Genomic DNA, 13,299 nt, shown 5'->3' with positions numbered 1-13,299 from the left:
TTTGAATTAGGCAAATATTTCTTAGATATGACAACAAATGAACAAGTAACCAAAGAAAAAATAAATTGGGCTTAATCAAAATTAAATACTTTTATGCTTCAATGGACACCATCACAAAAGTGAAAAGACAGGTTACAGACCGGTAGAAAAATCTGATAAATGTTATATCTGATAATGGACTTGTATCTACAATATATAAAGAACTCCTACAACTCAATAATAAAAAGACGAATAACCCAATTAAAAAATGAAAAAAGGATCTTAATAGATATATCTCCAAAGATAAGAAGACAATCACAAAGAACATATGTTATTTAATCCCATTTATACAAAATATCCAGAAGAGGCTAATCTACAGAGACAAAAACAGTTCAGTGATCATCTACAGCTGGAGAGGATACGGATTTAGGGAGTGACAGCTTAGAGGCGAGGGGTTTCTTTTTGGTATTATAAAAATGGTCTAAAATTGATCATAATGAGTTGTTCCATTCTGTGAACTGAACCGTAAAATTTAAATTGGTAAACTGTATGGTAGGTGAATATATCTCAATAAAGCTGTCTAAAAATGAGATAGTGATCCAGCTTTTGAATCCAGAAACTGATGCAAAAGAAAAGGCTACCTCTTCAAAGTAATTTCTGCTCGCTACTATAAGACATAAAGTCAATCTCTCTCTTTTTTTATACCTTAGATAACAGGGAATAAAGTTAAATGTAGTGCTCAATTGTAATAACTCTCATTCTAAGTTTTAGAACAAATATTTCTTACATGATTTTACTTCTTAAGTGTTTTAATTATCCTATGCTGCATGTTTTAATGTTATCTGTGGCCTTAAATCCTTACAAGTACAAAAGATTGACCTTTAAGTTGATAATAAACTAATAAATTAAGTGGCCTTTTCCCTAAAGCTGTGAAGTAATAACTGCATCCAGACTATTTCCAATGCCCATCAGCAAACACAGAGAAGAATGTTAGTAATTATAGTTATCACATAAAAAAGAATGGGGAATGGTGGAAATAAAACCTAAAGTATTTGATAATTGTAATCATTTTAATTTTATATTTACACACGACATACTAGTAACTGTTTAAAACATTACTAAGTAACTGGAGATTTCATTAACTTTTGTTTTGAATCAGAAGTATTACTGTGTGACTGATCTGATTTCATGTGGCTGTCTACCGGGAATATTACCCAAAACAAAAAGACTTAATCCTAAACTACTCTCTCCAGACACACAGCATTTTTCCAGGGTCACTTCACCCCAGAGTACATTCACTAAATACCAATTTTATGTTAGACTAGAATAATAAAAATCAAATAACAAGATAAAAGGCTAAAAAACCTAACACAACCCAAATCTGAACACCTGGATTATCTGATTCTTTTTTACTGCCATAATCAATGTTTGACTTCATTTTCATAAAGTTTAATTTATCCTACTGGGACTAAATAATGACGACAACAACAAAAATATATGATTAAAAAAAAACCTGACTCATAGCAACCCTATAGGACAGAGCAGAATTGCACTATAGAGTTTCCAAGGAGCACCTGGCGGATTCGAACGGCCAGCCCTTTGGTTAGCAGCCACAGCACTTAACTACTACGCCACCAGGGTTTCCAAAATATATGATGGTCACTCTCAATTGTACTTACAAGTGAGCCATTAATACGGCTATGTGGGACCTTTAAAGATATATTCACTTCCATTCAAACTTCTGCTTAGTACTTAATGTCCTCAGTTTATACTCAAACATATTACATACAGTCTGAATTATAGCAATAGCCACCCAACTGGCCTTGGGTGTTTATCTGTCTTTTGTAATCTACTCTTCTAAAACCTGTAATAGAGTGGTAATTTAACTTTCAGGGATCATAGGCCCCTCTGAGAATCTAATGAAAGTTATGGGCCGTCTTGAGTAAGTACAAATATGCACATTTCTCTCGAAGTCCTTCACAGACTCTAAGAAAGCACAGCTACAATGACTTCTCATTGCCTACCAGTCAAATCCAAACTTCTTGGCCTGATACTTAAAGTACTTCATAATGTAGTCACAGTTAACCTAGGTAATTTATCTCCCGTTCTTTTTCAACTACATGCACCAATCAGGGCTCTCTCTCTCTTTACTATCCCAACATAGGCACACCATCCTCTTTCGGGCTTGACCTTATGGTTCCCTCTTGTTGCTTCCATGCACAACTGTCTGCTTTTTACAAATATTTCCAGCTGAACCTAAAATACCTCCCCTGCCATGACACCCTCCCTCTGTCCACAATCAGATCATCTGCTCCTTTCTGAATTCCGAAATAAGTTATCTACATCTCTTAATAGAGTTCACCATGTTCTACTTTGTATTATACCAAAACTCTGGTTGCCGTCCAGTCGATTCTGACTCATAGTGACCCTATAGGACAGAGTAGAACTGCCAATAGGGTTTCCAAGGAGCGCATGGTGGATTAGAACTTCCAACCTTTTGTTTGGCAGCAATAGCCTTTAACCACTATACCACCAGGGTTTCCTTGTATTATACAAGCTACCCAAAAAGTTAGGAAACATAAAATACACTTGTTCATTACATTTTCAAATAATGTTTTATATGCTTGTCTTCAACCTCCACAACACTTTTCATGTGAAGTATCTCACACATGCTGTATTTATATGCATCTTTTCTCCTCTCATAGCCAATAAGATTGTTAAGGGCAGAGACAGTAGCTAATACTCTTGGGTGTCCCACAGTCTCCAGCAGAAAAGGAGTACCCTTGATATAAAGTACCTCAATATCCGGGCCTCAGTGTTCTTCAGGCACTTCATGCATTCTGTATCCCAAATTACAAGATTTTTCAAGGATCATCTTCCCCTGTGCCTCCATAAACAAAGTTCAAAGTACAACGTTCTACCCCCTTGGTGGGTACTGGATTAACTGTGAACTTACTAAAATAGTAGTTAAGTTATTCTCTCTACTCACTGAGATATGCCAACCCTACTATTATGGATTGAAATGTGTCCCCCATAAAATGCGTGTCAACTTGGGTAAGCCATGATTCTCAGTACTGTGTGACTGCCCACCATTTTGTGATCTGATGTGATTATCCTATGTGTTGTAAATCCTAACTGCAATGAAATGTCAGATGGATCCTGGCTGAAAGCAGAGAATACCAGAAGGATGTTTACCTCTGTTTTATTGATTATGCAAAGGCATTTGACTGTGTGGATCATACAAACTATGGATAACACTGTGAAGAATAGGAATTCCAGAACACTTAATTGTGTTCATAAGGAAACTTTACATAGATCAGGAGGCAGTTGTTTGGACAGAACAAGGGGATACTGACTGGTTTAAAGTCAGGAAAGGTGTGTGTGAGGGTTGTATTCTTTCACCATACCTATTTAATCTGTATGCTGAACAAATAACACGAGAAGCTGGACTATATAAAGAATGGGGCATCAAGATTGGAGGAAGACTCATTAACAACCTGTGTTATGCAGGTGACACAACCTTGCTTGCTGAAAGTGAAGAGGACTTGAAGCACTTACTAATGAAGATCAAAGACCACAGCCTTCAGTATGGATTATACCTCAACATAAAGAAAACAAAAATCCTCACAACTAGACCAAGGAGCAACATCATGATAAATGGAGAAAAGACTGAAGTTATCAAGGATTTCATTTTACTTGGTTCCATAATCAACAGTCATGGAAGCAGCAGTCAAGAAATCAAAAGACACATTGGATTGGGCAAATCTGCTGCAAAGGACCTCTTCAAAGTGTTGAAGAGCAAAGATGTCACCTTGAAGACTAAGGTGTGCCTGACCCAAGCCATGGTATTTTCAATCACATCATATGCATGTGAAAGCTTGACAATGAATAAGGAAGACTGAAGAAGAGTTGACGCCTTTGAGTTGCGGTGCTGGCAAAGAATACTGAATATACCATGGACTGTCTTAGAAGAAGTACAACCAGAATGCTCCTTAGAAGCAAGGATGGCGAGACTGCGTCTTACAGGCTTTGGACCTGTTGTCAGGAGGGATCAGTCCCTGGAGAAGGACATCATGCTTGGCAGAGTACAGGGTCAGCGGAAAAGAGGGAGACCCTCAACGAGGTGGATTGACACTGTGGCTGCAACAATGAGCTCAAGCATAACAACGACTGTAAGGATGGCGCAGGACCAGGCAGTGTTTCTTTCTGTTGTGCATAGGGTCGCTGTGAGTCGGAACCGACTCGACGGCACCTAACGACAACATGATATTAATGAGGCAGGACAAAATCTACGGGATTGGGTTGCCTCTTTTGAGATATAAAAGAGAGACGGGAGCAGAGAGGAGACAGACCTCATTATCGCCAAAAGAAGAAACAGGAATGGGTGCATCCTTTGGATCCAGGTTCTCTGCACTGAGAAGGTCCTAGACCAGGGGGAGACTGATGACAAGGATCTTTCTCCAGAGCTGATAAAAAGAGAAAACCTTCCCTTGAAGCTGGAGCCCTGAATTCAGACTGCTAGCCTCATAAACTGACAGAATAAATTTCTGCCTGTTAAAGCCATCCACTTAAGGTATCTGTCATAAGAGCACTAGATAACTAAAAAGCTTGTTCATAAAAACCTTCAACATATCAAGAACCCTCACCTAATGACCACTAACCCAGAAGGGAGCCCTGGGCCTGTAGTACTACTGCAAAGTTTAACTCCAGTTATAAAACAGATTCAGAAAACATACATAACAACATCCCAAATTATATATGCAATATATACATTTTATGTATATATATGCCTTTGAGTTGTGGTGTTGGCAAAGAATATCGACTATACCATGGACTGCCAAAAGAACGAACAAATCCATCTTAGAAGAAGTACAGCCAGAATGCGTCTTAGAAGGGAGGACGAAGAGACTTCATCTCACACTATTTTGAACAAGCTATCAGGAGATACCAGTTCCTGGAAAAGGACATCAAGCTTGGTAAGGTGATTGTTGTTGTTAGGTGCTGTCAAGTCAGCTCTGACTCACAGTGACCCTATGTACTACAAAACGAAACACTGCCTGATCCTGCACCACCCTCACAACCATTTTTATGCTTGAGCCCATTGCTGCAGCCACTGTGTCAATCCATCTCATTGCGGGTCTTCCTCTTTTTTGCTGACCCTCTCTTTACCAAGCATCATGTCCTTCTCCAGGGACTGGTCCCTCCTGATAACATGTCCAAAGCATGTAAGACATCGTGCCACATCAGGAAATGAAGGTTCTGAAAGCTTGACTCCATCCACATCATTAAGGTGGACTCTACTTTGAGAGGGCAGCTCTTCCCTAGTCATCTTTCCAGTGCCTTTCAACCTGGGGGGCTCATCTTCCAGTACTATATTAGACAATGTTCTGCTTCTATTCATAAGGTTTTCACTGGCTAAGTCTTTTCAGAAGTAGACTGCCAGGTCCTTCTTCCTAGTCTTAGTCTGGAAGCTCAGAAGAAACCTGTCTGCCATGGTAAAGTGGAGGACCAGCAAAAAAGAAGAAGACCCTTAATGAGATGGACTGACACTGGCTGCAAGAACGGGCTCAAGCATAACAACCATCATGAGGATGGCGCAGGGCCAGACATGTTTCGTTCTTTTGTAAGTAGGGTTACTATGAGTGAGAACTGACCTGACAGCACCTTACAACAACATCAACAAACACTACAGGAAGCAGTGAAACAGCACACAAATATAGGAACTTTTTTAGGAATCCCTAAACATGATGTGGAAACCCTGGAGGTGTAGTGATAAGTGCTAGGACTGCTAACCAAAGGCTCAGCAGTTCGAATCTGCCTGGCGCTCCTTGGGAACTCTATGGGGGCAGTTCTACTCTGTCCTATAGGGTCGCTAGGAGTCGGAATCAACTCGACAGCACTGGGTTTGGTTTTAAACATGATATGGAGCTATAGAGGATGCTAACCAAAAGGTTAGCAGTTTGAATCCACCAGCCAAACCTTGGAAACCTTATGGGGAAGTTCTAGTCTGTCCTATAGGGTCACTATGAGTTGGAATTGACTCGATGGCAATGGAAACATAATATAAAAGTTTATGACCAACTGACTGATACTACGACATTCATGAACCTTAAAAGTAGTATGTTAAATGAAGGAAGTCAGACAGAAAGAACCACATTTATATGAAATAATCAGAATAAGTAAATCCATAGGGACAGTAGATTAGTGACTGCCGGAGGCTGAAGGGAGGAGGGAATAGGGAGTGACTGCTAATGGGATATGAGGTTTCTTTTCAGAGTAATGAAAATGACCTGAAATTAGACAGTGGTAATAACTGCACAACTTTGTGAATATACTTAAAATCGCTGAACTGTACACTTTAAAAGGGTGAGTTTCATGTTATATAAATTACATCTCAGAGTCCTGGGTGGCGCAAATGTTTAAGCCCTCAACTACTAGCCAAAAGTTGGTGGTCCAAACTCACCGAAAGGAGCCTAAGGAGACAGGCCTGGCGATCTGCTTCTGAAAGGCCAAAAAAAAAAAAAAAACCAAACCAAACCCGGTGCCCTCGAGTCGATTCCGACTCAGAGCGACCCTATAGGACAGAGTAGAACTGCCCCACAGAGTTTCCAAGGAGCACCTGGAGGATTTGAACTGCTGACCCTTTGGTTAGCAGCCGTAGCACTTAACCACTAGAGCCTTGAAAACCCTATGGAGCACAGTTCTACTCTGCACACATGGGGTCACCACAAGTCAATATATACAGCTTTCAATATATGTGACCTAAATTATACCTCAATTTTTTAAAGTTTATGACCAATTTGGTCATTTTACCTTGAAGAAAACTTTTTAATAGGAATCTTACTTACTACTTTGTTTTCTCAAGCTGATTAAAACTACAGGTTGCAAGCTAGTCCCCTACAAGCCTCTTTTTAAAACCACACCATTAAATTCAAAGAGATTTTGTATTAAGAATCCAGAGTGCTGAATTCCTTTAAAAAAAAAAAAAAAGGAGTTCTAAAGACTCTAGCCATACCTGCACAATTAACCATGGCAGCAAGTAACATACCTGCTCCTATATGCCGTGATCTCCAGACGTCACTCCCTATTGTAGTCCCCATAGGCATGTGAATTTGTGATCCCTGATCTACAAATCAAGATCTTCTATCTTTCTTATTGTAATGAATGTACTATGAATCACTACTAATAAATTAAAATGCAATCATGTAGGATTACATTTTTATTAACTTCAAAGAGAAAAATACTGACAGCAATACCTGCTGAATAAAACTCTACAATTGTTACAGATTCATGCTGTGTAAACTAAAGTGAAATAATCTGGGGAAAAGTTCATGTTTCCACTTTAAAAAGAATAGAAAATTAATTTTAGTTTAAAAAGTCTCAAATTATTTTCACCAATTCAGCCTATAGGGTCACTATGAGTCAGAATTGACTCGACGGCACTGGGCTGGGCGAGTAAGTAATAACTTTTTACCCACATAATTAGATACTGGCATAAGATGAAGCAAAGCTCTCTCATTCAGATTACTGATTTGGTATTTGAACAAACTGTTTTATTTGCTCACTGATTTTATATTTAAACCATCTCTAACTCTCCTGATGCTTAAACACATAATGAAAAAATGACCACTACCCATCTACAGCTTATACATATTAGGCTGTATTTTACAAAACTAAAGAAAATAAAATACAAGATGAATATGGAAATTGATTTAGAAAAGTAGGTTCTACTACCTCCAGCCTCAAATGTAAATGAAGCCAATTCGTTTTATGTTTTAAGTGTTATTCTTTGAGTTAAATGTATGTCAAGTACCTTCGAGCTTTAAAACTCACCTGTACTTATTCAGATCTCATCCTGCTTTCCTCCAAATAAAATAATTCATCTCAGCTGAGCTGATTTTTCTGTAGATGAGAAAGTTCAAATAGTATTCACATTCCATTTCATTTTTACCATGACTTCTAACTGTAAAGTATCAGCATACAAGACGACTTCTAAAACAGCTATTCCGTGTAAACTAGGCAAAATTAAAAATTAAACTTGTTTCTCAATGTCTTCCAAAAGAGAGACCAGATAAGCCAACGGCTTAGTGATTTACAGGTAAACCTCAATGCTTTTACCCCCTCTGAGCCAGGCCATTTTATTAACTTATCCAATTACCCTCAAGTTTACAGACGACGTTTTAATAGATGAACTCTACCACTTAGTATTACTAGATATTATATAAAACTGGAGTAGCATCACAGTCACCTCATGAGTGCCATTCCTAAATACCGTACACAAAGCTGCAACTGGATTTTACGACCAACAAAAAACACAATCCTATTTCTGTTTAAACCTGACAGTGAATAAAATAGTGTGCTCTCCTAAAAGTTCACGAAATCCCTCACAAACAATGATTTAAATCATAAAAATAACCTTCCCAAAATACAGGATTAGAAACTAAAGAAAGCGAACAATCGTTACCTCACCCATTACCTATGGGAAGACAAAGTTATTTAGAATGGTAAAAATTAGAGGAAAATCTAGATCTTGAGTTTCACACCCTTGGAGTATAATGTGAGATAACTGTACGGGAATTGGTTTCCAAAGAGAAACCAATCTGTTTTATTTCAACTGTGCTTTGCTTGTTATTCTTTAACAGTGTTGTCCAATAAAACTTTCTCCGATGATAGAAATGTTCTACTATCTGTGCTGTCCAGTAGGATAGTTAACAGTCACATGTAGCTACTGATCACTTAAAACGTGGTTAGCAGGACTGAGAAAGTGAGTTTTGAAATTGATTTAATTTTAATCAACTTAAATGTTAACTGCCACAAGTGACTAGTGGCTGGTGACACAGTGGTTAAGAGCTAGGATACTAACCAAAAGGTCGGCAGTTAGAATTCACTAGCCGCTCCGTGGAAACCTCATGGGGGCAGTTCTACTCTGTCCTATAGGGTCACTATGAGTCAGAATGGACGCCACAGCAACAGGTTTTTTTTTTCCCCCAGCTAGTGGCTATTCAAAATCGACTCGACGGCACTGGGTAGTGTGTATACTGGACAGCGCAGTACTACAATTTGAAATAAAAGGCATAAACGTGACTGAACAGTTTTTCAAAGTATCATGTCCTGAGATGATGTCAACACCAAGTAGACCCCTTCTGCTACCAAATGATACACACCTTCAGCACCACCCTAAACATAAAATTCACTTAGGAAATGAGAATTCATAATACTACTTAGATTCAGAACGCAAGGCACAATATTCACTAAAAAACAATATTAAAAACCACATCTCAAGTTTTCCCCCATTATTTTGCAAAACAGGTACTGATTTATGGAATAATTTCCTAATGCATGCGAGTAACTATTCCTTCAAATCTGTCCAATTATCTTCTGTTCACAAAAGGAAGGGAGGAAGGCAAAAATAAGTTCTCAGCACTAATAAGTTTCCTACGACTCGGTAAATTTCACGTTTCCTTTTCCCTTAAGGAAAGATACAAACGTCTGCAAGGGCCTGCATCTCCTGAAAGCCTCGTTACCTATGTATTTAGGCAAACAAATCATTCTGATACCGCTGAGATTTCCTTCCTACGCACAAAATATTTTTTTCAGGCCAAGAAAGTCACGAGTCTTTAGGGCACTTCAGGTGATCCCTGAACAGCTCTTCCCAAGCCAAGTAACCAAGAACGTGCAAAAAATGTCAAAAGAAAACAAATCTGGCAACCTGCACGTTGAATAACTACTCCCTAAGCAGAATCAACCACTCTGAACCAGGAAAAAAAGGGCCTGGAATTATCTGGCGAAGCAAACAAGCAAGGTCGTGACCCTGGGTCCCGGCCGCCCGCGCCGCTCCGCCCGCCTGCGGGAAGCCACCTGTCAGGCCTGAGCCTCACCTGGCAGGCGACAGGAGGCGCAGGCCGACAGCGCGGCCCCGCGCGGTGGGCGGAGCCCGGGACTGAAGGAGACCGGGTAGGGGTAGCCCCTAGCGATTCACACGCGGACGGAGAGTGTAGACGCCTGTCCCCGAGGCGGGACCCCTGCCTCCCGCACACCCACCCCGCCGGGCAGGCGTCCAAGCCGCCCACGTCGCCGGCCCGCCCTACCTCCCTTCCTGCTCAGTCGGAGCGCTGCCCCTCCGTCGCCCCTTACCTACCTGGTCCGCGGAGTTTGAGGAACGCCATGGCGGTCGCCGCCGCGCCCACTCCAGCCTCCGCCGACGCCCCGGCCCGCCGCTGCCACCCCGGTGGCCTCAGCAGCTGCCCGGGGCCGCGGGTCGGCGGCCGGCTGAGCTGAGGAGCCCGCGGGCCGGGGGGAACCGCCTCCCGGGCCGCCCGCCGCCGCAGAGAGGTGAGGAGCCCGGCCGGTCCCGCCTCCTCCTTCTAAGGACTCCACGCCCTCTTCCTTCCTTTCTTTCTCTTTTTCTCGGCCGCCTCCACACGCTGCCCGAGCGGCCGCCACAGCCCCTGCCGCCTCCTCCCCCTCACGCCCCCTTCCCGAAATACCCCGTCAGCCCCCGCGGCAGCGCCTCTCCAGCCCGCGGCAGCAGCGGCAGCCAAACTCCACACCACAGCATTACCACCACCGCCCGCCGCGATTGGCCGCCGCGCGGGGGCGAGGCCAGAGAAAGCTGAGCGCCCATTGGCTTCGCCATTGCGCTCTCTGGTGACCCACCCCGTCTGCCGGAAGGGGAGGGGGCGGGGAGGAGAAAGCAGCGAGGGATGGGCGCGGAGCTGCGGCTGCCGTGGGCGGGGCAGTCGGGAACGTGGGGGACCCTGGGGAGGGACGGACAGGTGTCTGGGTTCCCGGGCGCGCGGCCTAGCGCGGTGGGCGGAACCCGGGACTGAGGGGGACACGGGGTGGGGGCAGCGGCCCGTGATTCACACGTGGACCTAGAGTGTAGACACGCCTCCGAGCCTTGGGAGGGTGGAGGAGCTGGTTGAGGGGTGGGAATGGGCAGGCGTGAGGAGTGGGAACCTGGGGGCTGCTGCCTTCTCCATAGCGGCCTGGATTGGGGCGTGAGCTGGACTCGCATTTGGAGGAGGGGGGTGAGCTGGACTCGCATTTGGAGGAAGAGTGAGGATGCGCCCCTGGGCTTGGGTGGGGGAGGGCTGAAGGAGCCCAGGGAGTGGGGTGAGAGGTGGTCATGTGGGGGTGTCTGCTGCCCTGGCTGGGGCGGTAAGCAAGCACAGAGGGAGGTGGGGAAGGCAAACTGCCAGCTACTTGCATGTCCAGGCAGAATGGAGACTCTTTTGTCTCCCCTCTCCGCCCTCCTCCCTCCCCACGAAGGCCCAGGATTTGGGGAGCATGGTGGAGGCACTGGAAGGATGTGAGGTAATACCTGGGGGCAGCAGTCCTGGTGGAGAGGGACAATGCTGGCTCTCTGGAAGGAAGGGAGGCATGTTTGTAGCCAAACAGGTTGTGGACGCCTGAGCTTTTTTTTGCCAGCACTCCCAATCTTAAGCAAGGGTATGGATGCTCTCTAGAAAGCCCCCCTGCCAGGCTTGCTTCCCCTTACCCCCTTTCTTCTCATTCCCCTGAAGGATTCTGCCTCCCACGCAAGAGAAATCAATTAAATGGAAAAAGAAGATGTGCAAGATTTTTGATAAGTATCGCCCTTGGATGGAGAAGAGGAATGAATGACTCCCTCCCACCCCACACCACCCCACAGCTCTGAAATGACTTCTCTTTCTTAGGCAGCTGCACACTGTTACCATTCCAGGATTGTATGGCAGAAGACTATTGCGCTCTTGTGTCTCTCCTCGCAGGCAGCACCAGCCCCTGGCTAATAAAAGGTACAGATGCTTGTGTCTGTCCTCCCAGGCGGGACCAGCCCCTGGTTAATAAAAGATTATTAAAGTACAGATGGTTAGAACACGAATGTGTGACGTCAGACTTGGTTTTAAATAGTCCCATTTTCCCCACATCAGTTGCATCTCTTGGGATAGACTTTAGAGGATCGATTTGAGTCTAAGGGCAACCTGGTTGCAGGAAAGGGGACCTATCCTAGAACTGTCAGATTAGTATAATGCTTCACTTATAACAAAAAGCTTATTTTCAGCGCCATAAAAAATGAAAATACCAGAATCTGCAAGATCAGAAACAATGCAGATTAACTAATAGTACAAGCCTTCCAGTATTCTTTGACATCTCAGTGCGTTGATGCTATAGAAACAATTTCTACCGAAAATTATATTCGTCATCATAAATTACATTTTCTACTTAAAATGGAGAGGTTCTCATAACAGTGAGATGCAACAATCATGACAGTACTAAAAAGAAAGTCCAACTGCCCTTGCTTTGTATTACCTTCAGTACTTCACTCTTTTCCCTTTACTTCATCAACTCTGGCAGATAAAATAGGGATGCTATTTGTCCCCCAACCTCTCCTTATCTGTTCAGTGAAAGTGAATGAGTTAATGTTATGAAAGCATTTGGGTTCTGCAAAACAAAAGTGTTGTGATAATACTACTAAAGCATTTTGTAATTACAGGTGACTTTTGTAAATAATTACCCATGTGCTATGTGGGATACAGGGTTCTACCTTAAGAATTTAGCTTCATGCATACATAAACTGTTATCCACTGTGGATGTCTAGTCAGAAGTCGATAAAATTCCCCCCAATCATCCCTCCTCTAGATTAAAGTTCTAGAATTTAAAAGCACAGTGGAAACTTGATTAGGAACACGGTGAAGATTAACTTTTGGGAGAATGAAAGTGCTTTTGAGAACATGAATTTAAATTATGGACCAAGTATGCATTTTTGGAGGTTTTGTAATTGATCTAATAAGACTTTTCGGGGCTCCTCTGAATTTTTCTAATTACCAACAGTTAGTGAATGTGTTTTATAATGCACCAAATCTGACAATTTTACGAATAGTAAATGCCAAACTCTCCTGCTAGAGAATGTTTAAGACCTAGCTGGGTTCTTAGCCTTCCTGACTCTGAACATCATTTAACCTCTCTGCATCTCAATTTTACCATTTGTAAAATCTAAACTTGAACTTACCTGACCTGCTCATCTCCCAGAATCAAGTAAGATGAAATGAAAGGCTGTGGGAACTCTGAAGGGCTGTACAAATTTAATGTTATTATTACAGCAACTACATTTCCATAGCTGGCAAGAGGGTAATAACCATTTATTCTGAAACATAGGAATAAAAAATGTAAGGAATTGAGCAACAAAATAAAATTCATGTTGAATTCTGATATTTAAAAAAAATATATATAAGATTTCTCCTGCTTCTTATAAAATATTCAAATATTAAAGAAATGTAGAAATGTACAGTACTGACAAAAGTCAGTTGGATTCCTCTACACTAAGAGAACTTCAGAGAG

The 13,299-nt window shown here is 42.4% G+C and overlaps 1 protein-coding gene and 1 long non-coding RNA gene across 2 annotated transcripts in view; one reads left to right on the top strand and one right to left on the bottom strand.

Moving 5' to 3' along the window:
* Positions 1-10,615, bottom strand: part of LOC135231342 (paired mesoderm homeobox protein 2B-like) — a 58,134-nt gene extending 47,519 nt beyond the window's left edge. Inside the window, exons 1-3 of the mRNA XM_064285201.1 lie at positions 10,530-10,615; positions 10,118-10,453; positions 7,813-7,881 (exon numbers count right to left, since the gene is read on the bottom strand). Of these exons, the coding sequence (XP_064141271.1) occupies positions 7,830-7,881; positions 10,118-10,453; positions 10,530-10,615 (474 nt within the window). The 3' untranslated portion in view covers positions 7,813-7,829. The remainder of the gene's footprint in view (positions 1-7,812; positions 7,882-10,117; positions 10,454-10,529) is intronic.
* Positions 10,616-10,819: 204 nt separating this feature from the next.
* LOC111749142 (uncharacterized) overlaps positions 10,820-13,299 on the top strand; it is a 63,056-nt gene continuing 60,576 nt past the window's right edge. Inside the window, exon 1 of the long non-coding RNA XR_010321982.1 lies at positions 10,820-11,756. This is a non-coding gene — a long non-coding RNA (uncharacterized LOC111749142). The remainder of the gene's footprint in view (positions 11,757-13,299) is intronic.

The sequence above is a fragment of the Loxodonta africana genome, chromosome 4, assembly GCF_030014295.1.
Source record: "Loxodonta africana isolate mLoxAfr1 chromosome 4, mLoxAfr1.hap2, whole genome shotgun sequence".
In the NCBI taxonomy this organism is placed as follows: Eukaryota; Metazoa; Chordata; class Mammalia; order Proboscidea; family Elephantidae; genus Loxodonta; species Loxodonta africana.
This window is presented reverse-complemented; position numbering and strand designations above follow the sequence as displayed.